The following is a 27878-nucleotide window of genomic DNA, read 5'->3' on the forward strand; positions in this document are numbered from 1 at the left end:
GAATGATTGATGTTGAGAGCAACGTTTTGTCCACTAGTCTTTTCGTGCAGTGGGTTGGAGCTGGCCCATCAGCTTGAAAAAAGCTGAAACAATAGCATCGAAGCTCTTTGCCGAATAGAGGACGGCTATGCTCACATGTTTTATCTTAGATCGAAAATCAGCTAAGCTCTCCTAAGGAACTCCATCCTCTGAATTCGAAGCTCTAGGACAGCTAGGCGGCGCGAAATTGTTGATGCTTCAATGGGAACTGTTTTTGAAGAAGGGACGCTGTTAGTTAGACTCATTTACCTTCGCGATTAGTTGTTTGTTTTCACGAGTTCACTTTCGTTATAAATTTTTCTGAGCTGATGTTTGTGTATTATTTTGGATCTTTTCCGTTTGTGCCCCCCCAGCTTAGTGGGTGCATATTATTTGCAACCCCCAGACGCACGTGCAATATTTTTACATAATGATTTACTATGTAATGACACGTGCTCTGTCACTGGGGTGAGCATAACGTACTGGGGGGGGGGGGGGGGGCACAAACGGAAAAGATCCATTATTTTGAATTTAATGATAGATTCAATTATAAAACTTTGCAACTTTCAGGGACGAAATGGCTGAAAACTCCGAAAATGTGATTAATGATACGGAGGAGCAGGACGATGAAGAGGAACTTGAGAGTAACTTGGCTCAGCGTCGAGGCAGAAGAAACAGGGGAGAAAAGAATAGTCGCCAGTCTGCGCTTGAGTTATTAAAAAAGTGTAAAGCTGAAGGAAAGAAGCACGCTTTTGAAGTTGGTGAAATTGAAAACGTTTACGAAGAAGTCACAGAGGAAGAGTATTCAAGTCGCGTGCAAGGAAGAATCGAGAGTAATTTTGTCGTTGGAAGTGGTTATGACGATGATGGCCGTGAAATATTCGACGAAGACTACGACTACAATTCAGATGAGGAGCCGAGTAACAGAAAATCAATGAAAAAGAGGAAAATTATGGAAGGAGAGAAGGGTAACAAGGAGGCAGAAGGAGGAACTAAAAAGAAGATGAAGTGCATTGATGACGTTTTTAGATCGATTGGATCTGCTAATGCCGTAAAGGTGAAAGAATCGAAGGTGAAAATCGACGAAGATGATATCTTGGGGGACATCTTGAAAGAAATTAAACCAGAAAGCTCAGGTAAGTTCTGTGCGATCAAATTGAATTTCAAAAGTGAATTTTTGGATGACTCAATACAGCTGTAAATAGGTGCTTTCCTCTCCACTTGTTAGTTATTTTTGTGACTGGGCCGGGCCGCCTTACACTGTTTGGAGGGGAACAGCTTGGAGTGCAGCATCCGGATAAGTGCTACTCATCAGTCCCCTATTTTCCGACCTACATCTATCGTTGCCGGATGGTGTACACGGCCCTTTATTAGAATTACAAAGTAGAAAAAAATACAGCTGTAAATTCATTGCTGGCGCGAGTTATGTATGTAGAGTTCTTAAATGTATCTCTAGTTTGCCTGCTTCCCGTAAGAGCCACGGTTTCTATATCAAAAGCTTGTCGGAGACGATGTCTTGTAGTTTCCTATTACTTCTCAATTAATAGAAAATTATACTGCCGTGCGACTGCACTGCCTCTGCTATTGTATATTTCTAATTGCTCTTGAACGAAGTTCATAGCAATTATTGTAAACACGTTGGTCTTTTTTATGCAAATTTTTTGCTTTACCATTTTGCGCTTTTCTTCTAGAATTTTCTTTGACTTCTCGAGTGATTTTTTTCACCTTTTAGTTCATTTTTGAGTGATCTCTATTGCCCTCACTCCCAAGTAAAGCTTAATGCTAAAATAGAAATCGATTGCAGATTAGCAAGAAGAAGGGCGTGAAGGCCGAGCGGGCAGTGCTTCTGGTTGGGGGGCGGGAGGTCAAACTCTCTTTGCACCCTTAACGAAAAATTTATCTGGGTTACAGCCGCTGTAAGCTGAGCAAAGCTATATCGCGGCATTCACGGTTTTGTGCGACTCGAAGACGAGTATTGGTTTTCTCGGTTTTTTCTTACCGGAAGTACTATTTGCTGAGGTGGCGTTTGGACATAAAAGCGAATGTGAGTAATATTGCCATTTGAACTTATCTTTTCTGAGCGAGTGAAGTTTTTTGTTCATTGACTGAATGACTTTTCGACTTTGAAAGGTGTTTTTTTGGCAGAATGGAGCTTATAGATAACCAGTTGTAGCCGTCTTTCGTACATTTGGCTAATTGTGGAAATAGTTTTTGGTCAACGGTGCATTTACACGTAACCAATTGATAATACGGTGTTTTCGAGAGCCCAATAATGGATTTCAAGATCAAAATTGACGCAAATGTTTCATTTTCTCAGTTAATTGATGGCTCTTTCAATCATTCTTTATTTTTAGACATATGAGCGGAGATTTTGTAATCAGTTTGTATGGAACCTGAATTTTACGGTGTATATCATTGGTTCAAATTCACTGAGCACAATAAAAAAGCCCTATAAATCTAGACAAGAACTGTTTGGCAGGAGTAAAAGTCATGGTGGGCTCGGCCTCAACAGAAACGCTAAAAAACCTTTGAAGGTAGTGCAAAGCTTTTTGATAGCAAAAGGCATACTTGCAATAAAACTAAAACTTGTAATTTTGCACATCCCCATGAACAACACGATCAACAAACACAGAAGTGACGACAGGGCTACAAGTTTTGGAGTTGCTCGAAATCCTAACAGAGTTCGGTCATCGTGTAGAAGCGGTAGTGCTTGTCGACGAGAGGGCACATCAGATAATTTTTTCAGTTGTTGGAAAATAAATTTACGATATTTGACGTTCAATCGAATCTACTGTCCCAACGACAGAATGATTGGACGCTAGATTGCCTTCAGTTATGTGGAAAATAACAAGCCATCAAAAAGGTAAGAGACCAAGCAAGGAAAAGAAAGAAAAATATTTAGATCAGGTTTGAATTTGCACATGTTTTCTTGGAGTGCCTTCGCAACCTAAACTGCTAGGAAGGGGGCTTCATTAATTTGGTGCTTCATTCTTCAGACTTTGCTCATTGATCAGTTCCTCAAAGAGTTCACTTTAACTCGATTTTTTCCCAAGCGTTGATTATCTAGTCATAATATAGTGAAATAAGTCGTGCTTTTGTTATCTTAACTGATTAGAAGAGACTTTTCTAAGCGTTCAATTTTTTGCCTTCGTAACCTTTTCTGACTGGAAGGGGTTTCGATTGCTAATTTCAGTGGTGCCTTCAAAACCTTCATAGGTTGGAAAGGGGTCTTGAGTGATTGTTATAACAGCTGCCTTCGCAACGTTAACTGGTAGGAAGGAAGGGGCAGCGACTTATCTCAGATCTAGTGCCTTAGCAACTTATCCTTTTTCCCTATTATTGCCTTTGAAACCGTTGTTGGTAGGAAGGGGTCTTTTTACTGTTCCCAATCATGAAGTAATTCCGCAAACATAGCTGGTGGGATGGAGTTTTACAAATAGTCGCCAAGACTAAAATTCAATCTACAAAATACCACTGCGGTCTTTGTAACTTGGAGTGTTAAGATGGGTTCGTTTCCTGCTACAAGTGTGGATGCTGGATTCATCAAGGTGAATGCTGTGGCGTAGCTTCGGACTTTCTTTGGTTCCTGCAGAAAATGTCGGGACTCATTTGGCTATGTCAGAATTGTGAAGAATCCGGCAAAAAGCAAACCAGGGAAGGTCACTGACAGTAATACAAAACAACTAACTGACCAGTAGATCAACAAAAACAAAATACGAAGCAGCTTAGAAAAATTTTCTGTACAACGACTGGAAAAACAACCTACAGTTGAGACACAGAAAATACCCGAGAAAAAACTGCCTGGCCGAAGAGTAACAGTACACCGCCTCTTGCACAGAGCATGAGAAAGACAATGAAGGAAACCCTACTGCAACAAGAAATGTGAAAGAATTGAAAAAAGAGAAAACAATGTCGTACTCTTCAGTGCACCATAAAGCAGGTAGAATACCCCCAAAGAGAGAGAAAATGAAGACATCTTTTTTACCAGTTTATTAGGAAGGGCTAAGCATCGAACTAGACCAGGATCAAGTTGAAAAAGTCATGACTTGGAAAAGTTACTCAGATCGATTCTAGACCAAGCCCACTAAAGATTGTTCTAAAAAATTAAATTTTTCGTTCCTTACTGAAGCTTGTGATTTTTCCAAACAAACGCGTGGAAAGATTAACTCATGGTTGAAGAATCTAAAAACAGGGACGGAGACAATGCTGCTTGTTACCGATATACAATTCGAGGCACAGCATTACAGCTACATGTTCAATAACGTCGAAAGAACATTGTTTTTAGGCAAACGACAGCAAATGAAAATTGACCAAATTCAACTAAAATGTTACTCTACAATGTGAAAAGCATTATCGATTTGATTGCAAAAAGTCTCCTTGCCGAGTGTGCTTACGGATGCCAATTAGACGTCCTAAGTTTAACGGAGACTTGGTACACAAAGAAATTTAAAAATGAAGAATTATTTCGTCCAGATCTTAACGTAATACGAGCAGAAAGACCGGCCGTTAAGATACATCTAGAGTACTAATTGCTATCAGGAGTCAAATTAAGCACGGAGAAATTAATAACACAGAACTTTCCGTTTCAGTACAGAATTCTATTCTTATCATCAAACTCAGAACTTCTTTCGAACCTTGTCGTATAGCTTTACTGTAAAAGGCACCGACAGGTAGCTTTCGGGAAATTTGCGAATCCAGAAATGACTATAAAAACATATGTATCTCTTCTTTTTGACTGGAACGTGAAGCAGTTTGTCAAATTCAACACAACCAAATCGACATGCCATGGCATTGTGCTTTGCAATGGCTCAATTTCGAATGTGAAGATATGTGATACTTTTCCAACCTTCTCGGATCACATCCCAATTGAACTTGACATAGCAGTTGGTGGGCAAGCTTCAAAGAAAGCTTCGTCAAGATACCTCAGCTATTGCAGATGTAATTTCGAAGAAATGAATGAAGACATCATTGGAAATCAGTTTGAGCCTGATTGCTACAGCAATGTAGATGTGGACACCAAACTCTGGTATCAATGGAATAGCGTGAGGTCCAAGACTACAAGATACCAAACCCTCGGTAGCGTGAGATCCAAGAATGCTTCATTAGAATCAAATTTATTACCACCACTTGCTTTTCCTGAAAGTCATAAAAGACGTACTTCAGCTCAGTAATTTCGTCGAAGTGATTATACAACGTTGATTTTTGAAATAAGTAATACTGAAAGAAGACGTGATATTCATCCAGAAGTAAGATATGAGATGGAGACAGATCTTTTAGTACGAAACTGGATTGAGAGTCTATGTTATTGAACGAATCTTAGATATCTCTAACTCAGAAAACTTGAAGTATAAACAGACCGAACTCATGTGGATCTACTTTAATAGATACTCGACTGAAAATAACAGCTGTACTTGGACTTACGTTTGTCTGTATGAAAACTGTCGTGCTAATCTGAGATTATAGATGCTGGCCAGATTTCATCAGTGGCATATCCACGATGTCATAATAGTAATAATATTAAAAATCCACCTTTGGTTTTATCTATTGATAAATTAATTATTTCTTGGCGTTAAAGCCTGATTTTAGAATTTTTTTCTGATCTTTTAATTTGTTTTAATTGTTTGCTTTGACATTAGTTTATTTATGCACTCTTATTGAAGCTCCAATGCTAAATTACATCGTGTAATTGTTTTTATTAGCCGCCGTCAGCCTCTCAACGTCTATTATTTGGGCGCTTCCTTTTTTTTAAATCGCACTTTACATTTGGATCCCTTTTTTCGTTCTACATAAGTTGGGATTTTCATGTTTGACTAGTGACTTACTTACTCACTGTTTCAATTGAATGGTTTTTCAGAGATTGAATTACGCAATCTGTTGAATACAGTCAATGTCAAAAGCGCAAAATTTAAAGAAACGAGATAAACCAATACGGCCCGGTCATTAAGTCTTAGCTCATTAGGCTATCAACATTTATTAGAGCGATTGTTAGCTGACATTAGTATTAGGCTTGATAGCTTGAAGTTTAGATGGTGACTTAAGTATAGTTTTTAGAATCTATCTGTAACTGCTCGCCGCATTAGAACACTTCTATGTCTCTAAGTCTACTGTGTTTCTACTTCAAATTTTCTAATAGCATTTTCAACTTTTAAAATTATAAAAATGCTTTTTAACTGTTTTTTTACGTCTCTGTAGCGTCCACATTCCAGTTTTTGTCATAAACTATAGATTTATTTGCTCTACCTCTATGATTGAAGAATTATAATTTGAAAAAATTTAAGATTAATTTTTTTCTTAGCATTTTTTTGCTATTGAATTCATTTGACTTAATGCAGCTCTGGTAATTGATTGGAAGTACTATAATATTTCTGCTCATCTTTGACTGAGTTTTTATACCAAATTTTTTGGTGCTAGGATATGGTAATCAACATTTTTTTGCCTCTGAGTTTCAAACGGTTTCTTTTGCCTTTCTTGATTGAACATTATGTAAAAAAGATTTTCTAAAGCAGTGAGAAATATATTTTTTGAAATGTGTTTACGCAAAACCAAAAAACTTACTGTTTTTGTATGATCAATTTTTTAGTTCTCATTTTCATTTGTAATTCAATCGGATTTCCACGAATGATATCTCCATTGTTTTTCCATTTTCTCCGATTTGATGACAGTGCTCAGAGTTACTTTGACAATTTTTCGCTCGTCAGTTTTTAGTGCTGATCCTATCCGTCCAATCACAACTTCACTAGATTTGCTTTTATTAATACAAGTTTTCGCTGATTGAAGATCGTGCATTATTTTTTCTGTCAAAAATTGGCAATTAAAATCAGAACAGAGCGTATTCTTTTGCTGAATGACATTTTGAGAGTTTTAATGTTCAGTTGCTTGAATGGTTTCAATGTTAAATTTTTACTTATTAAGACAATGGCGTAATTTTTTTACCATTTTTGTTATCTCTGTTAACGAGTAATTGTTTTCAAACCACAGATGATGGGTTCGGGTGCTTTGATTGGGAAGTTCTGGACCGTTGAGTCGCTTCTGGAATTCTTTTTTGATCCGTTGTCTGATTCGTTTTCTCTGTATTGACCTTTTTCTCTCCTTAAGTGCTTATGCGAGCGTTGCTTCATTTCTCTCTCTCTCTCTCTAGTAAAAGTTTTAAAGTCATTTGCGTGATTAGATTTTGATCATATGTTACAGACCTCACTCAATAAAATGTCTTTTTATTTTAAGTTTAGTTTGAATTAGTTAAAGGTCAAAGGAACTTTTAATAAATTTCCCTAATAAAAAGGTATCTGAAGAGAAATCTTTAATTCGCCCCATTATTTTGTCGCTGTTTTTTGCATAGTTTTTTAGCCGCTTTGATAACTTTTCCAATTTCTAACTGTATTTGTTTTTATCTGTAATATACGGCACGCAAGTCTATTTCGAAGCTATAGCAGGAATCTGCCGGCTATGTTTTAAATTATGGACGGTTTTATTGTCTAATTAAGCATTTTTGAGGCTTTTTTGAACCCTTAATGGACGACAATTTAAATCAATTTGATTTTTAAAAAAATTTCATGGTTTTTGATGGTTTGCTTTATAAAATAAACTTTTTCGTGCAAAAATTAGTAACTGCTCAACTGTGAAAACGTATTGCTTGGTCACTTACAATTTTGATACAGAAAGTACTTACATCGGTAAAAAAAATGTCCACTGAAGTTGGACCTATTCTATCCCCACCCCCAGCACCGCAATTACAGTTAATGTTATATACCACCTTATATAGCACCTTACTGTGTAAAAAGTAGCATGTAGGACTGTGGGAGTGAAAGTTATATGTCCACTAAGTTTTCGAACTTTGTCCCTGAATTTGATTTACAGCCAGGCATCTTGCAATTGGCTGGTCTTTTATCCAATTGATATAGGCCAGTGTCCCAAGTTTTTTAGTCGCACTACTGCCCAAGGAATTTTCGAGCATGAAGTACTTGCGTTGTTTCGTGGTATTTTTGCATCGAGTGATTTTTTTTCGTGTTTTGAAGTGCTGGAAATTCTGCACAAATAGTCCGCTATCGGAGCTTTGAAGTGATACATCTCCATAATTTTTTTTGGTGCACTCCGTTATCACGGCGATCACGACAACATTCAAACCAGCAGTTTGTAGCTCTGATGGTAGCAAATGTTTTTTAAAAAAAAGTCTTAATTTAGGCTGTTGATCGACATATAGTTGACAGAAAACCTGTCTAGGTAAGATTTGATTTCGTCAACACATTCAATGTTTGTTGTAGACGGATATTCAATAGAGTTACTTCTTGATTTGTTTAAATTTGGATGTATAATAGCCCCTAAATGAGTATTTTTGGTGCATGCAGGAAGCTTTGGACAATGACCTAGCTGCAAAGCAATAGAAGCAATAGCTTTTATACCAAAATTTTGATGGACGAATGCGCACAAATCACGTTAAAGGGATAAAAGACCCGATTTCAGAATTAAGGCAGAAAAATTAGAGCAACGCGAAATATTAAAGGATCTGTGCATTCACACAAGAGATCTCACGTCAAAAGACTCTATCTCAAAATCTCTATCTCCGGAACATACCAGTCAAAAGCAAGACATCATAAAGCTGAGATTGTAGATCGTTGATTCTACCGCTCCTGCTCTACGGACTCTCGTGTTTCAGTGGAACGCGTTTAGCGTTCACTAGCCAGTTTGTTTCCACAGAAAGGCTTTTAAATGGTAAGGAGGGGAAAATGCCGAGCTACAGCAGTCAGCTTCTCGGCTACTGAATATGTTGCCATTTCACATGTTTCTGCATAAAAGACATTGAAATGCAAAACAGCAATAGCAGTTCTACCCTACCCTGAATTAATCTAGACGATGGAAGATCGAAAGATTTTTTAGACTACCGAAAATGAGAATGCGAATGACTCTTCCAAAAGTGCAGGCACCCAAATCGAATTGGGAATTGAATTGACACAACACACAAATTGCCTAAACATTTGTTTGAGATCAACTTTGTGGGAGTTTAAACGGCAAATTTTTACAAATATGGAGAATATTTAAAAAAGACGACCGGGGTTTATAGCCCAGCAGCTAAAGGCTGTGATTACGCAACAAAAACGACAATCCAATGTTAAAAGTATTGCAAATTTTGTTTTTTTTTATTCCATAAGTTGTCATTGCACAAGTATAATGAGAATTTGCCCCCAACGAAATGATGACCTGTTCCTTGTAAGATTAAATTTTTCTAAACAGTATTGATCAGTTACTGATGGCTTTTGTGCTGATAACTGAGTATTGTTTGTGAGGTTGAACATTAATGTTCATGTCTCATAATGACACATGTTTCCGTCTGTTAACATATGAATACGAGTTTGAGTTTGCAGTCATTTGAGTTACTCTTGCAGTCAAGTTTCAAGCAATTATTATGAGCGTTTGTCTTTTTTGAGTAAAGGTTTTGCCTGAGCTTTCTGACTTTAAGATTGACATACCACTTAACTTTTTGATCTAAATTGTTATCTCATTCACAAGTTTATAAAGCGGAACTCAATAGGCTTCTGTTGACAACTAAAAGTCAATTGAAAAATGCACCAAGTTGGCTTCTTTTTAAATTTTACGTGTGACCTATATAACTTTTAATAATATCATTCGAAGTTCCTCAATCCAATAATCTAATCCTATTCCTAATCCCCACTGCTACCTCCTTAGGCTTAAGCAGCCTACATTAAAATTTAGTCCCCGTCAGTTATTTGAGAGCAGCAGTGTCGGTTACGTTACCTTCTCAACCGTCTCTCTGATCATTTTGTTGCCGTTGTAATCTCACATTAACCTACACGATCACTGAAGTGAAATATTCTCCCTCCAAAACATATAATTGTCGGTTCATCTAATTAGATGCTGTAAAACTAAAATACACTGCCTAGAAGTATAGCACAGGTAATTAAATGTTTCTTTTTCCTATTGGATTTATAATGATCTGAGTTACAGCTAGCTCCAGAAGACGATTCAATCGTTGCGGAGAGATAAGTTACCGGAGCATAATGAACGCATAGCACTCTTAATGGCCTCCTCGGCGGGAACTTTTCTACAAAAGCTTTTTTCAGTCAATCGAAGTGATTTTTCTGTCAGCTTCAAAGATAATTTGAACTCTTTTCTTGGTTGTTCTCCGCTAGTTTTATCAATCTTTGAAAAAAGAAAAGGTATGGAATGGTGGTAATATGGGAAGTTTTGATTCATAACCTCCCTATGGAGTGAGCGGGCCTTAGTGGGACTACATTAATAAGTTGTTTATTTGCTGTGGAAGATGGTCTTGAATATCACTGTCTCGATCTTCTAGAACTTCTTACCAGGGTCGTTTTCTCGGTGGTAACTAACCAAACTATACATACGCCAAAAAAAACGATTTTTTTGGTAAGGTTAATTGCTTGCTCTCAAACGAAGTCTGTTGCAATTATATTAGTCCCGTGGTCTTTTTCGTTTGAGCGATTTTTCGTCTGACCCATTTGACTTTTCGTTTTCAAAAACGGGATAAACAGGTAACGCCCGGAGGTAACTACTTTCTTGGAAGTAGTGGAGAAAAATCTGCACAAAAAAAATTTTTTAAGAATTGACTATTCTTTGAAGGGCGGTTCTTGAAACTTTGAACATAAGGAAAACAAGTTTTGCCAGGGTGTCTGATGAGCCGTTTACGATTTTACGACTTGGTCTCATACAGTCAGTACCTCTAATGCTTTAGAATTTTCGTTCTTAACAGTTTTAGTTTGAAACAATAGACTGTTGCTTGAGAAAGAACATCAATTTTCGCAACTCAGAATTGTTGTAATTCAGTTATAATGCCTGTTAAAATATTTTTTATACTCAAGTTTTCTTGTCGAGGTTTTTTCCTGATTAACTGCTCTCGAATGAGAAGTAATTATTGTAAACGTGTGTCTTTTTTATGAAAAATTTTTGCGTGACCGTTTTTGCGCTTTTCTTCTAGAATAATTTTCTGACTTCTCAGGTGACTTGTTAATGCACTTCTTCTTGAGTTTTAAGTGGTTTTAATTGCTCTCACTCCGAAATAAAGTTTGTTGTTCAAACAAAGCCGATTGTTAGTGATACGACGACAAGGCCCTGATAGCCGAGTGGTTCCCTCCTCTGTCGAGTTGAAGGAATCGGACTCAGGAGGTCGGGGTTCGAAACCTACCTGTCGGTCTGATGTTTTTCATTCAAAGAAAATTTTACGCCCCGCCTGTCATTCCACGCAATTTTTCCTACTTAAGTCGGTTGATGTTTGTTACCAGTGGTCTCTCATGATTTGAAATTATTTTTTTGTACATGGTCTTTAAAATGCCTGAAATGTTGGTGGAAACAGGTTTAAACGGCATTGCAAATTGTACAAAAACAAATTAGCAATTTTGTATAACTTCATTGTTCCGACCCACCTTAGCGGGAGAGAAACTATATGCTCAATGGGTTTTTTGTTCAGTCAATTTTGGTCGATCGAGGTATTCATCGTAGAGAGTTGTGAGCAATATCATTAGAAAGCTCGTACAGCGTAGAATCTGAAGTTGAAGGTTTTTGGAATTTTGTTTTTTACAGGCAGTTATCGAGGTTTGTGAAGATTCGAATGATATCCGTTGTTTTTTTTTGAGGTTTTCTGGAATTTTTGTCCAATTTTTCGTCAATTTTGCTAAATTTGGTTAATAATAGTGTTATTGGTTTTGCTTATAAACAAAGGTTTGCCAAATTGTTAAACAATTTTAGCTCAAATTTTTGCTAAATATTTCAAAATTCAGCAATTTGTAAATCAAAATTGGCACCAACATGCTTCTTTGGTCCTTTTTGTTCAATTTTGCCTGAACTAGTGGCCTAAAAGTCGATAAATTTTGAGTAAACTCAAAAGAAGGCTGGTTTTGTTTCCTATTTGAGTCTCATGAAATAAAAATTTTGCCGAGTTTTGTCTTAATTAACGTTTGTGTTTGTTAATGGGTTTTGATGTTTATTTTGTGTCGTAGTTTCATTAACGGCAATTTTCATTGGCTTTGCAAGGCGTCATTGAAGCATTGTCTGTTTAATGACCGGTACCATTGGCTTCCTAAAGAGTTACGTAAGAATATATCTAGTATTCTTAGTTAAAGTCTGATGGATGTAATGGACAAGTTCATTTGTTAAGGTTAGCTTTTTTCTGATGCTGTTTTGACTTAGTGAATCAGTGTTTTTCGTTTAAAAAATAGATATTGAGTTTGATGTAGTTAATGTTTTTGCTGTTACTCTTGTCTCTTTGTGTTGTTAATGGTAGGTATTATTGGCTCTCCAATTGTGGCATCATTGAGTCCGTTTAGTGGTTTGCGTTTAAAAATTTTTTAACTCATTTTTCGAACAGTTTGTTTATTTTTGAAAGTTTTCCTTCGCTTCCTCATTTGATAGACGATTTAGTCAAAATATGGATGAGCTGGGTCGGAACTTTATGTGCAAACGCACATTACCGAGCCTCCTTTAGGAGAGCATTGATTTTTTCTTTGGGGGGGGGGGCGTTGGCTTCAAGCTAAGAGGTTTTCAAGTTGCAGTTTTGCGGATATTATTTGAGGTAATCTCTGAGAGCAATTCGCCCGACGGTAATCGGTTATGGTTTTGACACTTGCAAAAATGTTTGTGTATTAGTCGATAAACTGTTTCTTTTTACGTTCTCAGGACCTGACGTTCAATCATCAGGGACTGCACAGCCGAAGTCCACCAGTTCACTTCGTCTTCTGGAGACTTCCTCTAAGGGCAGTTGTTGGAACAGAGACGGCGCATCTTTACTATCCAACTCTGCTAAATCGTTTGTAGAACAGAAATCCCACAGTAGGTTGAACAAGTTTGCAATGAAGCCTCATGTTGAAAGTTTTCCCGAGGTTTTGGTTCCCGACAGTCAGGAAATTATTGGGGCTTCTCAAACTGTTTCTACGCCTGGTGACACCAATGACGATCCAATTGATAATGATACAGTGCCCGATATTGAGAGTGATGCTAACGATGATGAGGATAATAGTGCTTTGCTTGAAGGTTTCGATTTTGATGACAATCTCGCTGATCCAAATGACGCTACTGATTCATCGACTAAAAGTTCAAGTCAGAAAGAACAGCCAGAAGACGATTTTATAAACGATGGAATTGATTGGGCTGCTCTATTTGAAGATGATCAAGATAGTATTTCAAGTTCTCAGGCAAAACCTCTCAAATTCTTCTGGCTGGATGCTTATGAAGATCCCTTTAAGACTCCCGAGTACTTGTTCCTTTTTGGTAAGGTGTTCTGTGAAGTATCCGGAAAACTGAAAAGCTGCTGTTTGAGAGTTACTGGCCTGGAGAGGATTTTGTTTTTGTTGCCGAGACAGAGTCGGAAATCAGATCCGAATGTGCAGGTCACGACTAAGGATCTGTACCTCGAGTTTGACAAACTGGCTCAGAAAATGAAGGTAAGTTTCTTTTAAAATTTTGGTTTGAAAACTGAAAAAGCTCATGGCTGAAATATCAAAAGTTGAATTTCGAGAGCCTAGACCTTGCTGTTGTTGAAATTGGGGTTAATTGAAAATAAAAAACTGATCCTTACTTAAGATCGAACATCAATGCACTCCATGATAGAGGGCAGCTTCTCAACTATTTTGCCGCCAACGGGGGAGGGGGGGGGGGGGGGGGGGTGGGGGTAAATACCCGCGATGTCTGCCTCAATGAGCGGCGATTTAAAGTAAAATTTATGGGAACTGGATTCTTGTCGCGCAATGAGAGAGGACAACCATCCAAGACTTCTTGTCTCCCCAAGGAGAGGATCAATTAAATTTTTGGGTTATATTGAAGTTCCAAAATGAGAGAAGAGATCTTAAGCGCTGTTTAATTGGTTGTCTGATCATGAGTTTAGATTGGGATTATATTTAATTAAGAAAGATTGAGTCATACTTTCTTAATTTCACTCTTTCTACTTAATGTTTCAGATTCTGAAGTTCAAGTCTCGAGTGGTGAAGAAAGAGTACTGCTTCGAGATTTCAGACGTGCCTGTTGAAAGTGACTACCTTGAGGTGAGGTACTCGACCAAGTTCCCAGAAGTGACACAATTGGAGGGAGACACATTCTGTAAAATATTCGGTGTGAAGACCTCAGCTCTGGAGAATCTGCTGTTGCATAAGAATATCTACGGTCCCTGTTGGTTAGAGGTGAAGGCGAAAAATGACATCAATCCTGTCAGCTGGTGTGATATGAATGTCACATGTGAAGGCATCAATTGTATAAAGGTGAGAACTGCCATAACTTTCCCAAATTCTGGATGCTTTTACCTGATGTTTAATTGTACGACTCAAAATCGTGTGAATTTTGTCATGAAAACTGCTATTCTAACCTCATAGCGGGAAATAAAGGAGAAATCAGAATTTCCTTCTGTCGTGTTTCTCTGTATTGAAGAAGTTAAGTTGCAGGTATTTGAGAAGACAGCACCTGCTCCATCAGTGACTGCTGTGTCACTATCATCTTGTGTCTCCTTCAATTCCCAATCGAACGCTAATGAGGTGGTGGGAGTGGCTCTTCTTGTGAATAGAAACATGAGTCTCAACAACACTGTTCAGCCTATTACAGCCAATCAGAAACAGGGAGGCAAAGCGACAAGCAAAGAGGCCAATAAGATCTGGCACGAGCATTTCTTTGGAATTGCCAAGCCTAAGGTTATTAATTTATCTACATCTTGTATCTTGAAGATTTTATCTGTTTTGAAGATATATGGTTGTCCCTCATCGTCACTGCCCTCAAACTTGCATCAACTATGATTTTGATCTAATTTTTAATTAGATCAAAATCATAGTTGATGCAAGTTTGAGGGCAGTGACGATATTTTTAATAGCCCCATTCACAGCTCAAACGGCTATTTTTTTTTACAAATCAAGTTTGAATTGTATTGAGGCGTCGTTCGCCGAGTCCGAATTGTGGAGGAGTGTCTTTTTAGTCTATAATGGTCTGGAGTAAATGGACACGGGAAGTAAAACGTGTGATGAACGGGTATGTGCTGATCAAATTTAGAAGAGCTATGCGAAAAGAATGGTTTTAGTTCATATCAATAACTTATAGAGAACAAGAAATAGGTGTAAAACGTTTTTCTTAGCGAGCAAGTTTTTTTCGTTTATCTGCGGCTTTTTCAAGCCACTTTGATTTAGACAAATTTAACTCGTAAGTAATATAAGTTAGCATTTTTGTTGGTTCAAAAAAGTTTTTTTTGTAGATATATATTAGAAAAAATAGATAATAAATTATGCTATTTATGTTGAGCTTCTGGGATCTAATTAATTTTTTCTAACTTGTCTTTTTCACTTTGGATTGTTTTCTTTTTAATAGCCGCACAGCGATAGCTGGGGCTATTATTGGCCTTCTCTTTGTATTTTTTATTTCGTCGTCGCGATTTTTGTTACGACCATATGACGTCACAACCACTTCAAATGTGATTTTTGTTCATTCGTTAATGCAATTTAACTGAATTGCGTGTGTGACGTCCTTTTTCGCTCTTAGTGGAGCGAGTGTTTTTGTTCATTCGGGTGATTAAATAAATTTTGGTCACATTTGACTTACCTCAATCTCAAAATTGACTTCCTCACTTTGAAGTTGACTTTTATTTACTTTAATTCAAAGAGATAAGGTTAAATGGTTGTGTGTCACTCTAAATGACATGAATGGGGTTATTTGAGAGCAGCTAATAGAGGCAGCAAAAACTTATACAGATTTTTAATCAAAATTTAACCTATCAGCCTTCAATGAAAAGACGATTTTTTTCGGTCTGCTTTTTTTACTGTTTTTTTGAGACTGCAGGTCTACAAAGCGATTGCGGCTTTTTTCTGGAAGTCTGACAGCTATGTTTTTCTTTTTCTAGAAGTTACTAGCTGCGCGCCACTTTGATGTTGTTTTGAAGTAACTACAAGTAGTTTTTGTTTAAAGGATGAGAGAGCAACCTAATGTAAATTGTGCATAAAAGCTTGACAGGAAGTTCTAATTGTTCAACGTATACTTGCCTGGAGAAAAGAAGCCTTGAGGAGCGAGAAAGAACATGAGAATGGGTTATAAGAAATGCCCAAATTCGAGCTCCCAAGTTCTCGTAATTTTTATTCTAATTTAGGAGCGGAGTAAGAAAACGTGTTCTGTCGGCAATTCATTATCTTGGTTGGTGTTTTTTGTTCGCATGCGACGCTTTAACGTCTGTTGTTTACTGTTTTTTACAATTCAATGAATTGTATTGTGGCCCTGTCTTTTTTTAAGATCTGTTCACCCATGTTCGAAACAGGAAGTGGAGCGAAAAAGCGAGTGGTTTTGCGGCGTGAATTTTTTTCGCTCTAATTTTAAAGTAGAGTGAGATAACGGAGTTGGAACAAAAATTCGCTTTCTCGCTTGTGGTTTTTTGTTCACTTGCGGCAATTTCACTTCGATTTTTACTATTTTTTCGATTTTTTGGATCGGATTTTTTTCTAATTGGTTTTCCCAATCCATTCATTGTTCATTCTAGGTCTATTTTTTTTGTTTAGTCAATGAAAATTCTTTGAATTGTACTTCAGGACTTGTCCTGCTATGTTTTTTTACTTCTTACTCACACTCATTATTTTAACTGAATGGAGTTCAAAATTAATTCAATTAAATTCTCACAATGTCTTAGTCAAATAGCAAAATTAAAAGAAACTGGTTAAACAGATAAAGTCCTGTCATGGTGCATTTGGTTATCAAACTTAATTGGAGCAAATGACAAGTGCTATTAGTATTTTAGCTCAAAAGGCTTCAGTGCAATCAATAAATTCTGTAATGTAACTGAGCTGCACACCAAATTAGATCACTTTTTGAAACTTATAGAAAAGGCTGTCAATATGAATCGTTTCTTCTTTTTCGGTTTGACTTCTAGTGGACAAGGGGTCAACGATGGTTTTTTTGGCGATCTACCAGCTATGTTTAAGTTTTATGGTATTTTGAGACTTCCAATCCTAAAAATGTAAGGCTGTTTGTTGAGGACATCGTGTTTTAATATTTGATGAGATTGGAAATGTCAAAGCAGAACCGGAACCATGATTTAAATAGCTGATTTTTTTCAATTGACTGTTACAGGATTCGATCTTCCCGTACAATTTTGAGAAGAACATAGCCTCCAAAATTAAGAACGTGACAGTGCTTCCGAATGAGAAGTCACTGCTGAACTGGTTTGTGTGCAAGTGCAAACTGATTGATGCAGACATTCTGATTGGACACGACTTGCTCTCGTTTCAGTTGGATCTGATTGTCAATCGACTTATGTTTCACAAGGTACTATTCATTGATATTTATCAATTGCTGTATTAGGGCGTTTATGTAGCCTTGTAGTCTCATGATAAAGGGAATCTCAATTTTGACTGGCTGATTTTCGATTAAAGACTCTTATATCGACAAAACAAATTTTTGAAGTGATTCCCGATCATTTTTTCATAGCTACCATTACAGAAATAAAGAAAACCAGAAGCAGGTGGTTGAATTGTAACTATTGCGTTTTTATTGCAGTTTTTATTGCATCTAGGTGCCTCATTGGAGCAGGATCAGTAGACTGAAGAGGACATTTCCTCCCAAGTCCATGAATGGACAAGTGGTGCCATCTCTCACTGCAGGAAGACTCATCTGTGACGTCACCATCTCTGCCAAGGAACTCATCAGGTGCAGAGGATACTCCCTCACAGATCTCGGTTAGTGGCAACAGCGATGAGCAGAATAAATGCTGAAATAGCTTATAGCGTATCTCTCTTGGCTTATATATTCTCTTCGAAGAGCAATTACAATCTTGATGCGTCATTGAAAGATTTGAGTAATTTTTACCTCTGTTGTGCATTGTAACTAATAATTCTTTGAGCACATGTTTACGGCAATTTTTAAAATAAGTATGTTTGTTTAGCTCTGCAGATTTTGCGCGAAGACCGACAACAGGTGGAGTTTGTGGATGTGCCCAACTTCTACTCTTCTAACGATACTCTCATGCAACTGATAGCCCTCACTCTCAATGACGCCTCTTACTGTATTCGAATCGCAAATGAGCTCCAGTCAATTCCCCTGGCTATCCAGATCACTAATATTGCTGGAAATGTAGCATCCAGGACATTCGCTGGAGGTACGTTGTTTGCTATTTACTTTGCAAAATAATTTTGTCATTTTAATGGGAACTTTGTTCCGGAGGGTTAATTAGAAGGCAACTCTTAGCAATATCCATTGTTGTAAATATTTTATACGCCGATAGTATTAAAACTGTTATCAAGCTCCATCAAATTGATATAATTAAAAATTCTTTAAAAATGTGAAAATGTGAACAGCCGAAGTTGTTTTCAAAAATTCCATTTGATCTGACATTCTTTGCATTTTTGTTGTCAGGCCGAGCTGAGCGTAACGAGTTCCTGCTATTGCACGCGTTCCACGAGAAGGGCTTCGTAGTGCCTGACAAGTCATTTAAAAAGGGACAACAGCAACAGCACTTCATTGAACAGGAATTAGTAAACGCTGATCAGGAGAACGACGAAAATGCAGCGCCTGGAGCTAACAGTGGTAAGCTGTCAGAATTGTTTTATTGCGTGGTATCAGATGCAATTGATTTTGCATGCAATTTTAAATGGTCTTACAATTTTTTCTTTTGGACAGTCTGAGGCGCGCAGCATTAACAGATCCGGATTATAACCAGCGTACGATTGTAAGCAGGTGTGTGGACCCTGATAGGCTGTCTCATCTTCATCATCGCCTTGATCACATGTTTTTATTCATACAATTTTTTGTCACATATTTAGTCAACTTTCTGCTTTGTACGTGATCATTTAGGAATGAACAGATTTGTACTGGAGTTTTTCGTGGATGTTTTCTTGACACTTGTTTTCAGTACATATTGCTAATTTTTCTAGGTGAGGGTGGTCGAAAAAGGAAGGCGGCGTATGCTGGTGGTCTTGTCTTGGAACCCAGGAAGGGATTCTACAACAGCTGCATACTTCTACTGGACTTCAACAGCTTGTATCCCTCGATCATGCAAGAGTACAACATCTGCTACACCACGGTACAATTTTGCTTAAATTTGATTTTACTATCGGATGTTCTTTATTGCTGTGAGCTGAGCGGAGCTATATTGCGGTGCTCTAGGTTTTTTACGACTCGAAGAGGAGTATTGGTTTTCTTAAGGTTTTTTTTACCGGGAGTACTATTCGTTCAGACGCTGTTTTGACCTAAATGCGAAAGTGAGAAAAAATGCCGTGAGCTAATTTTTTTTGAGCTAGAGAAGTTTTTTATCATGCGCTGCGTTTAGTGAGTGACTTTTGGACTTTGAAAAGTAGTTTTTTGACTGAATGGCACATATAGATAACCGTTTTTAGCCGTTTTTTCGTCTAAGTGGTACAGTTTTTGCTTGTAGTTTGGTTTTTTGTAGAAATAATTTTTAGTCGATGCTATATTGAAATGTAAATCTCGGAAATTGATACCACAGTGTTTTGCAGAGCCTGAAAATGCGTTTCAAGTTCAAAATTGGCACATTTTTCTTGTTTTTTTCACTTTCTGTCTTTTTTCTATTAATTTCACATTTTTTGGGTCTTTCAGTCGTCTTTTTTGTCAAAAATCAGTTATTATGGCGCCTCTTTCTACCCCGATGTAATTTTGTTTCATAAAATTGTACATATGCTTATCCGATTTTGGTAGTTTTTCTCAGTTTTTTTGTCTGTATTTTTGTTTTAATTACTAGAAAGTCTTTTTGTGCAACATGAGAGACTTTAACTTCATTTCGTTTAAAATTCAATCATTTTTTAGCTTTATTTTTTTGAAAAACAGTTAATTTTTTTTTCATAAGTGCAGTCTTAAAAATTTTTGACCATTTTTTGCAAAATCTTTCAATGTTTTGTATGTTTGAATTCTGCTTTTTTTGTTTGGTTCAGGAGGATGGATCTTTGTCTTTAATGACTAATTGTCTTTTCTATGTCTCGAATGCTGAACAATGAAATGTTTGTTTTTCTTGATTTTTTAGATTTGGTTTTCAAAAATCAAGAATTAGTCTTTGTTACGGTGTTCCTTACATTGTGTCCATATTCTTCGTATTCTAGTTGGTATCCTTTAAGCTTTGGCCTGGCACTTACCTCTTGTTGGTTATATTGAATTTTTCAGTTGTTAAAAAATTGAATGATGCCAGCTTTTTCTTAGATTTTCGCATTTTTTCGGTTTGCAATTGGTTTCTTTCAACATAGGCAGTACTGAGAGTTTGTTAGAAAGCTTTTTCCAAAATTTTCACTCACTGCTATTATTTTATTTTTTTCCGGCCTTTGTATTGTTTTTAAATGATATTTTGCCTTTGAATATTATTCTTTTGATTGTCTTCTCTATGAATTTTTTAAAATTTTTAATAGCCGCCCTCATCTTCTCAGCCGGCTATTTCGCTTTGATTTTTTCTGTTTTTTCGATTTTTTAGATCGGATTTTTTTCTAAATGGTTTTTCCAATCCGTTCATAGTCCTTTCTAGGTCTAGTTTTCTGTTTAGTGAATGAAAATTCTTTGAATTGTACGTCAGGACTTGTCCTGCTATGTTTTTTTACTTCGTCGAATAAAAAAATGTTTCGCTTTACCTCATTTTGCCGCTTTTTCAACATTTTGCGTGATATCTTTTTGACTTCTCTAGGCTAGTTTCTCTCTTCTCTCATTCTGCTAAAAGTTATTTTTAACATCAGTTGCTCAGTTAAGCATTTCAAAATGAACAGAGTCAGTATAAAAAATTAAAGTCAGAAGTAGAAACGGGATAAACCCATAAAGCCCAATTTTAGATGCCCGCTATTTGAACGTCGTTCCTATAAGTCTAAGTTACATCTCTAATGCTTACTGGTATTGATAGTAACCCCTGTAGCCTCTCTCTAAGAAACAGAAGTACGTTACGTTCAACTACGAAATGCCATCAAAATAAATCGGACTTAAAAAATGTTTTTGTACAAAATTTTTTTTTCAATATCTTCTATTCTTTCAATCCAAATCATGCTTATTGGAATCAACGGCGGCTATTTTCCGGCAATCTGCCGGGTATGTTTTGAATTAGTATGAAATCTTGTTGTCTAGCATATATACAACAATTAAGAAGTATATGTTATTTTTTTTCTTAATTGCAGCGATTAGAAATGTATTTGTAGTTTTCTTATTCTTAAATTTGACCGTTTTTTTTTAAATTTAGTTTCTAAGTTGTTTTTACTATCTGCCGTTTGCTTTCGCGATCTTTTTGATATTAGAATCATGATTTATTTGAGGGAAATTGATAGCCCTGTCAGTTTTTTCAGCCTATTAATATTTTGATCATCCTAATTATTTCGGACTTCCGTTAACTTTACCAAACGTTTTCAATAATTTAAAATTTTGCTGCATTTTGTTTCTCTTGTTGAAAGTGGTTAAAGTTTCACCAATTTTTAGATAAGACCTGGGGAGATAAGGAGTTGATGGTTTAATACAAAAGGTGATAGCTTCAGCTGCAATTACGGTTTTTTTTGTGAGGTTTTGACGGTTCGAGTCGCTTCCGGAATTCTTCAGGCTATGTTTCTTTGTTTCGTCGTCTGACGCTCTTTTTCGTTTCACATTTGTTCACACAGCAAAGCTGAAAGTCAAATTTTCTGAATGACTTCTTCGTCTCACTAACTGCATTTGCGCGCGTGACGTCATTTCTCACTCGCTTTAGCAAAAGTTCTTAGGTTAATTGCGTGATTAGATTTCGATCACAAGTGACTTACCTCACTCAATAAAATGACTTTTGCACTTTAATTTAACTGAAATTTAGTTTGAATTTGTTTAAGGTCAAAGGAACTCATGTGCAAAAGGTCCCTAATAAGAGGCTTCTGCGGAATGAATTTTAACAAGATTTTTTAATTTATCGCTGCATGGTTTTTACCTAGCGTTTTGAGCGGTGTCGATTTTTTAATAGCCGCACAGCGATAACTGGGGCTGTTATTGGCCTTCTCTTGGGTGGGTTTTTTTATTTCGTCGTCGCGATTTTTGTTACGACCATATGGCGTCACAATCACTTCAAATCTGCTTTTTGTTCATTCGTTCATGCAATTTAACTGAAGTGCGTGTGTGACGTCATTTTTCGCTCTTAGTGGAGCGAGTTTTTTTTGTTCAATCGCGTGATTGAATTTTTGGTCATATTTGACTTACCTCACTCTCAAAAATGACTTCCTCACTTTGAAGTTGACTTATATTTACTTTTATTCAAAGAGATATGTTCAAATGGTTGTGTGTCACTCTAAATGACATGAATGAGGTTATTTGAGAGCAGCTAATAGAGGCAGCAAAAACTTTTAGTCAAAATATAACGCATCGGCCTTCAATGAAAAGACGATTTTTTTGGTCTGTCTTTTTTACTGTTTTTTTGAAACTGCATATCTACAATGCTATTGCGCCTATTTTCTGGCAATCTGCCAGCTATGTTTTCAATTTAGATCAGTCTCTGTTTCTATCTCTATTATATGGAACGCAGATCTATTCTTTCGCAGCTATTCCGGCAATCTGCGGCTATGTTAACACACTTCCAGGTTTAGACTTTTTAAATGCCCTCGAATCTTGAATCAATGGTTGTAAACGTGTTGGTCTTTTTTATGCAGAATTTTTGATGGACCATTTTTGCGCTTTTGTTCAGGAACATTCTTTGACTTGCTGAGTGACTTTTGCACATCAGTTTTTCATTTTTGAGTGATCTAAGTCGCTGTCGTTCTGAAATCAAGTTCGTTGCTAAAAGCCACTGTGAGCGAATGGAAATCAAGGCCATTGTGTCTGAGTGGTTAAGATATCAGACTGCCAACTTGGACGTCAGTGGAGCGTACCCCTGTGGGGTCATCTTTTTGCACCCATAAAATATTTCTAAGCTGCACCCCCTCTAAATTAAATTGTCGCGTTTGTCGTTCGAGAGCAATGCATCCGACGTTAGTGGGTTTATATTTGAAATAATCGGTTCACGTGATAATTGACTATGTTATGCACAAAGACTTAAGCTTGCAAACAATACCAGGCCAAATGATTTCACATCCAATTAGACGAAATGTTTAGTATTCACGTTTCTGCCTCGACTATAGCTGCAAGAGTTCAATTTTGATTGTGTTTTCATTGCGTAGGTAAATCGCTCGCATTGCTACGCAGCTGAGTCTCAAAAGGGTGGAGAGGGAGATGAGCCAATTCTGCCAGACATTCCGGATGTGGGTCTCAAAGTTGGTATCCTGCCCACTGAGATCAGGAAGCTGGTGGACAAAAGAAAGCAAGTGAAAGTGTTGCTGAAACAGCCCAACCTGAATGCTGATCTGAAGGTGCGTTGTACCTTTTGCAAATGAAAATAACAATTTCGGTATCTGGAGAAGAGTTTGACGAAAATCGTGAAATGAAAAGTCGGTTAATATTTTAATGTGATTTTTCCGCTGTTTAATTTTACGGGTCATATTGGTTTATCCAAACAATAAATTGATATAGGTAAAACTTGATCGTATAAGGGTTAAATTAGAAGTGCGACAGAACATCCAGTTCATGAGTTCCAGACAAGTTTTCATGGAATTAGGTGATTGAGTAAGTCATTTCAATCTATCTGTTTAATAGCCGCCCTCAACGGCTATTATTTAGGCGAGTTCCTTTGTTAGAATTCGAGGAATTCAAATTGTATAGGGCGCTGTCTTGTTAAGAGCTGTTCGAACATTTTCATGATTTTCGAAGACAAATTGAAGTAAAGGTTTTGTTCTCGAGCGGAAAAGCGATTGGTTTTGAGGCGTGCAAAATTTTCACTTCAATTTTAAACTAGATGGGGCGTAGGATAGGCGAAAGCTCGATTAGGCGAAGCTAATTTTTGTAGCCATTAGGTCAAAATTTTCAACTAACTTTGTGGAAATTAGGCGAACACTAATTGTAACATTTAAGGATGGTACCTCAAAATCAGCATGACGCTGAAAACCACTCAAATGTGCCTAAGAATAGTCTTAACATAAAAATGAGCTGAGAAAATTTATTTTAAATAATTTTTACAACCTTCGGAAATATCTGAGAAGAGGATTTTTTTAATTTCTTTTTTAAACAAAACGTAGCTATTATATTGGTCCTGTGGTTTTTTGTGATTTTTGTTTGACCAACTTTTCCCTTAGAAAATCACTACCTTGCACATCTTTCTGGCCAAAAGGACGTGGCCCACTGCAGCCAAAGACCCCCGCGTTACGCTCACCTCACGTCGCTTCAATTAAGCTAAAGCTAGTCTCACTAAACCGTAGCTTGCTGCTGATGAAGCCAGCCGGTCGTTTGAGAACAAGTCGCTTGAAGTTGGTCGCTTATGCTTAAAAGCTGCTACGGAAAGAGTAATGTTTTAAAAAATTGCTTTATTTTTTGGTTTAGAGCTATGTGGCGCGAGTATCTTACAGAAATTTTTTTGAGATAGAACTAAATTAAAATGCTACAGTTTTATATTATTAAGAAACCCTTTTTCTTTGTTTTTGTAAGCTATTATCAAATTGAGACAATTGTTAAGGACATTTGAGTAGTTTGTAGCGTCAAGCAAATTTTGAAGTACCGTCCAATAGTGTTTTAATTGGTTTTCGACTAATTTCCACAAGGAAAAAGTTGAAAATTTTTGCCTCCAACAAAAATTGGCCTCGCCTAATCCAGCTTTAGCCCAATATCCCATCCCAAACTCTTCATGGTCCGTTCTAGGTCTAGTTTTTTGTTTAGTTAATGAAGATGATTTGAATTGTAGGTCAGGGCTTGTCCTGCCTTGTGTTTTTAATTCGATTTACCTTTCGATCATGTTTTTCGGTTTACATAAGTCACGATTTTTGTGTTTGACTTTTGAGTTAACTCACGCTGTTTCAAGGGAATGGATTTTGAATTCTTTCACTCGCTGAATTACGCAATGTAGTGAATATGGCCAGGGTCAGAAGAACAAAATCAAAAGAAACTGGATAACCGTTAAAGCTAGGTCATTTAAGTCAAAGTGCATTAGGTTATCAAAGTTCATTGGAGTGATTGCCAGCTGGCATTAGTATTAAATTTAATGGCCTATGGAATAGAGGCTGAATTAAGTATAATTTTGGAATCTGGCTGAAAGGGCTTACCCAATTAGAACGTTTTCTGACACTTTATGTCTATTATAAAAAATTATGTCTATTGTATCTTTTCTTTTCCTGTTTCACTCCCGACGTGCGTCAAGGGGATCAATGGCAGCTATTTTGCGCTAATTTTCCGGGTATGTTCTGTCTTGTAGGCGCAATATGACATCAGACAGAAGGCTTTGAAGCTCACTGCGAACAGTATGTACGGATGTCTTGGATTCCCGAACTCCCGGTTCTACGCCAAACCACTGGCTGCTTTGATCACAGCCAAAGGTCGGGAGATTCTCATGAAGACGAAAGAATTAGTGGAGGGAATGGGTCATGACGTCATTTATGGTGACACTGATTCTATTATGGTCAACTCCAACATTGAAAACATGGCCGAAGTGTTCAAGATAGGAAATCGTATCAAAAATGAAGTAAACAAGTATTATAAAACGTTGGAAATTGACATTGATGGCGTTTACAAGAGCTTGCTTCTATTGAAGAAGAAGAAATACGCAGCTTTGGCTGTTACGGCATTGCCGAATGGAGATTACAAGTATGAAAAAGAGTTGAAGGGTCTGGACATTGTGAGACGTGATTGGTCAATTTTGGCTCGAGAGACGGGAGAGTTCGTGATTGGTGAGATTTTGTCCAATAAGATGCGTGAGGACATTGTGTGCAATATCCAACAGTATTTGACGGATTTGGCCACGTCAATGGAAAACAACAAAGTGGAGTTGGAGAAGTTCATAATCAGGAAGACGTTGAATAAAGCGCCGGAGTTCTATGCAGATAAGAAGAGCCTTCCGCATGTGCAAGTTGCAGCTAGGCTTAATAGCAAAGGTATGATTTGAAGTCCAAATCGATATTTAAGATCTCACCATTAAGAAATGTCAGAGCCGCCGCATACAAAAGTCCTCCTAGGTGATAAGTCATGATAGTCTAGCCATAAGGAGCAACATTTAATGCCTTCATAGTTTAGTTTGTACGTGCATGATAAAGGGTAATCGTATTAGCTAGATTCCCGTAAATGGTCCACAGCTATTGAGCTGTATATTGCTTCCATTGCTTCCTTGATGATAGAAAGTGATTATGTTGATGCGCTATAACGCATTTCGTTCGTATTTTGTTGGATAAAAAGTTTAATAAGTTAAATTTATTTGTAAAGATCTAATAGTTGAGAACCTCAATTCTGTTCATTTTTAATTTAATTTTAACAATTGGCAATTGGTGAAATTATCAGGTTTTGTTCAGCATTTCTATGGTTGTTTGATAAGGTTGTTTGAAAACTTTCATGAGAATTATGCATTGGCTTTAACAGGCGGTAAGAAGCTGCAGGGTGGTGATACAGTGGCCTTCGTGGTGTGCAAAGACGGGTCCGATCTCTCTGCCACTCAGAGAGCATATAGTCCAGAAGAAATGGAGAGAAGTGGAGGCAAGCTGTCAATTGATAAGCATTACTACTACAGCCAACAGCTGCATCCTGTCATATCTCGTCTCTGTGAACCAATTGATGAGATCAGCAGCGCCAGCATTGCTCAATGCCTAGGTTTGTTTATTTCTTAGCAATATTTTACTTTCGAGTTTTTTGATGTAGCACAAGATTTGGTCAAAATCCACGCAGGATTTTCTAGAAGCGTTTTGATTTAAAAAACTGAAGGGTACTCTTAGCAGTTTCAAAAGGTTCTGTAACGTTGGAACTTAGCGAAATTGTTTTAAAAAAAAACTTTTTCGAAGGATGACCTGTGGCAGCTGGTCCCATCTACAATAAGATAATTATGATGCGGCCCCTGAATAGTTTTCCTATCTTCCCTGTGCGCTTTAGCCTTTTTTGAATGGTAATTGAAGTCTGGTTGAGTAACAATATGGCAAGATATTTTTAGGACTGGACCCTGCACAATATGCAGGGAAAGAGCAAACTAATGTGACTGAACTAGACGAACCAGACCTGCAGACCCGCTTCCAACACTGTGTACCCTTCAAGTTCAAGTGTCCACAATGCAAGGCACAAGTTTGCGTCTCAAACGCTTTCAATGAGACATCGGGCAACCTTGCACTTTTCGAGTGTGAGAAGTGTCGATATCATTTCTTTGATTCCCGCGGCCCTATTACCAATTCTCTCCTTGTACAACTTCGCTCGTTCATTAACGAGTACTATGCAAACGTGTACACTTGTGATGATTGCGATTTCAAAACTAGAAGTATTCCGTTTAAGTTTGTTGGTCGACACCCCCTCTGTCCGCAATGTAAGAAACACGCATTGACTAGGAAAGTCACGGAGGCCGATTTGTACAACCAACTGACGTTCATGTCTTACGTGTTCGACCCTGCTAAAGCTCTGCTAAATATGGCTGAAGAGAACAAAATGAAAGCGAATCTGGCAATGAGAAATGGTGCTCAGAGTAAAGTGTTGTACTCTCTCTTAAAGGAACAAGTTGAGAATTTGCTGAAACAAAGTGCCTTTTCATCTGTCAATATGACCAGTCTCTTCAGACCTCTCACCACATACAACTTTGCGTTTTGAATATTTGCTTCCAAATTGGAAAATAGTGGTAGACGGCATGTAAAAACAATAAACAGCGCTTGATTGCTTAAAACTGAGTGTGAAATTGAATTTTTGAATTTTATTTTGATTTGTGCAATATGTTTGTTGTGTTCGTTAACAAATTGAAAACTTGATATAATCTCTTCTTTGCATCATTGTAGTTCGTCTAGGACATCAGAATGTGTCTACATTTAGTGCATTGATTATGCTGAAAACTTTTTCTGCATCATTTGATAGCAGTACGTCCAACTGTGATCTCTTATATTTTGTCACGGCAATTCTGATTTTTATAAAATGTATTTTCAAAA

The 27878-nt window shown here is 37.2% G+C and overlaps 1 protein-coding gene across 1 annotated transcript; it reads left to right on the forward strand.

Annotated features, from left to right (window-relative positions):
* Positions 1-576: 576 nt before the first annotated feature.
* Positions 577-27709, forward strand: LOC142343158 (DNA polymerase alpha catalytic subunit-like). Its single transcript, XM_075394854.1, has 13 exons — positions 577-1154; positions 12661-13424; positions 13938-14234; positions 14415-14657; positions 17065-17259; positions 17507-17669; positions 17876-18088; positions 18346-18516; positions 18864-19012; positions 23076-23264; positions 25193-25868; positions 26347-26574; positions 26909-27709. The coding sequence occupies exons 1-13, from the start codon at positions 596-598 to the stop codon at positions 27547-27549; spliced, it is 4488 nt and encodes a 1495-aa protein (XP_075250969.1). The 5' UTR covers positions 577-595; the 3' UTR covers positions 27550-27709.
* The last annotated feature ends 169 nt before the right edge of the window (positions 27710-27878 follow it).

The sequence above is a fragment of the Convolutriloba macropyga genome, chromosome 7, assembly GCF_964194025.1.
Source record: "Convolutriloba macropyga chromosome 7, txConMacr16.3, whole genome shotgun sequence".
In the NCBI taxonomy this organism is placed as follows: Eukaryota; Metazoa; Xenacoelomorpha; order Acoela; family Convolutidae; genus Convolutriloba; species Convolutriloba macropyga.

Excerpts from the sequence above, each read along its gene's own strand:
- LOC142343158 (XM_075394854.1), top strand. The coding sequence starts at position 596 with ATGGCTGAAAACTCCGAAAATGTGATTAATGATACGGAGGAGCAGGAC. Across the intron at positions 17,260-17,506 it reads ATCGACTTATGTTTCACAAG|GTGCCTCATTGGAGCAGGAT; the intron begins GTACTATTCATT and ends TATTGCATCTAG. Across the intron at positions 19,013-23,075 it reads ACAACATCTGCTACACCACG|GTAAATCGCTCGCATTGCTA; the intron begins GTACAATTTTGC and ends TTCATTGCGTAG.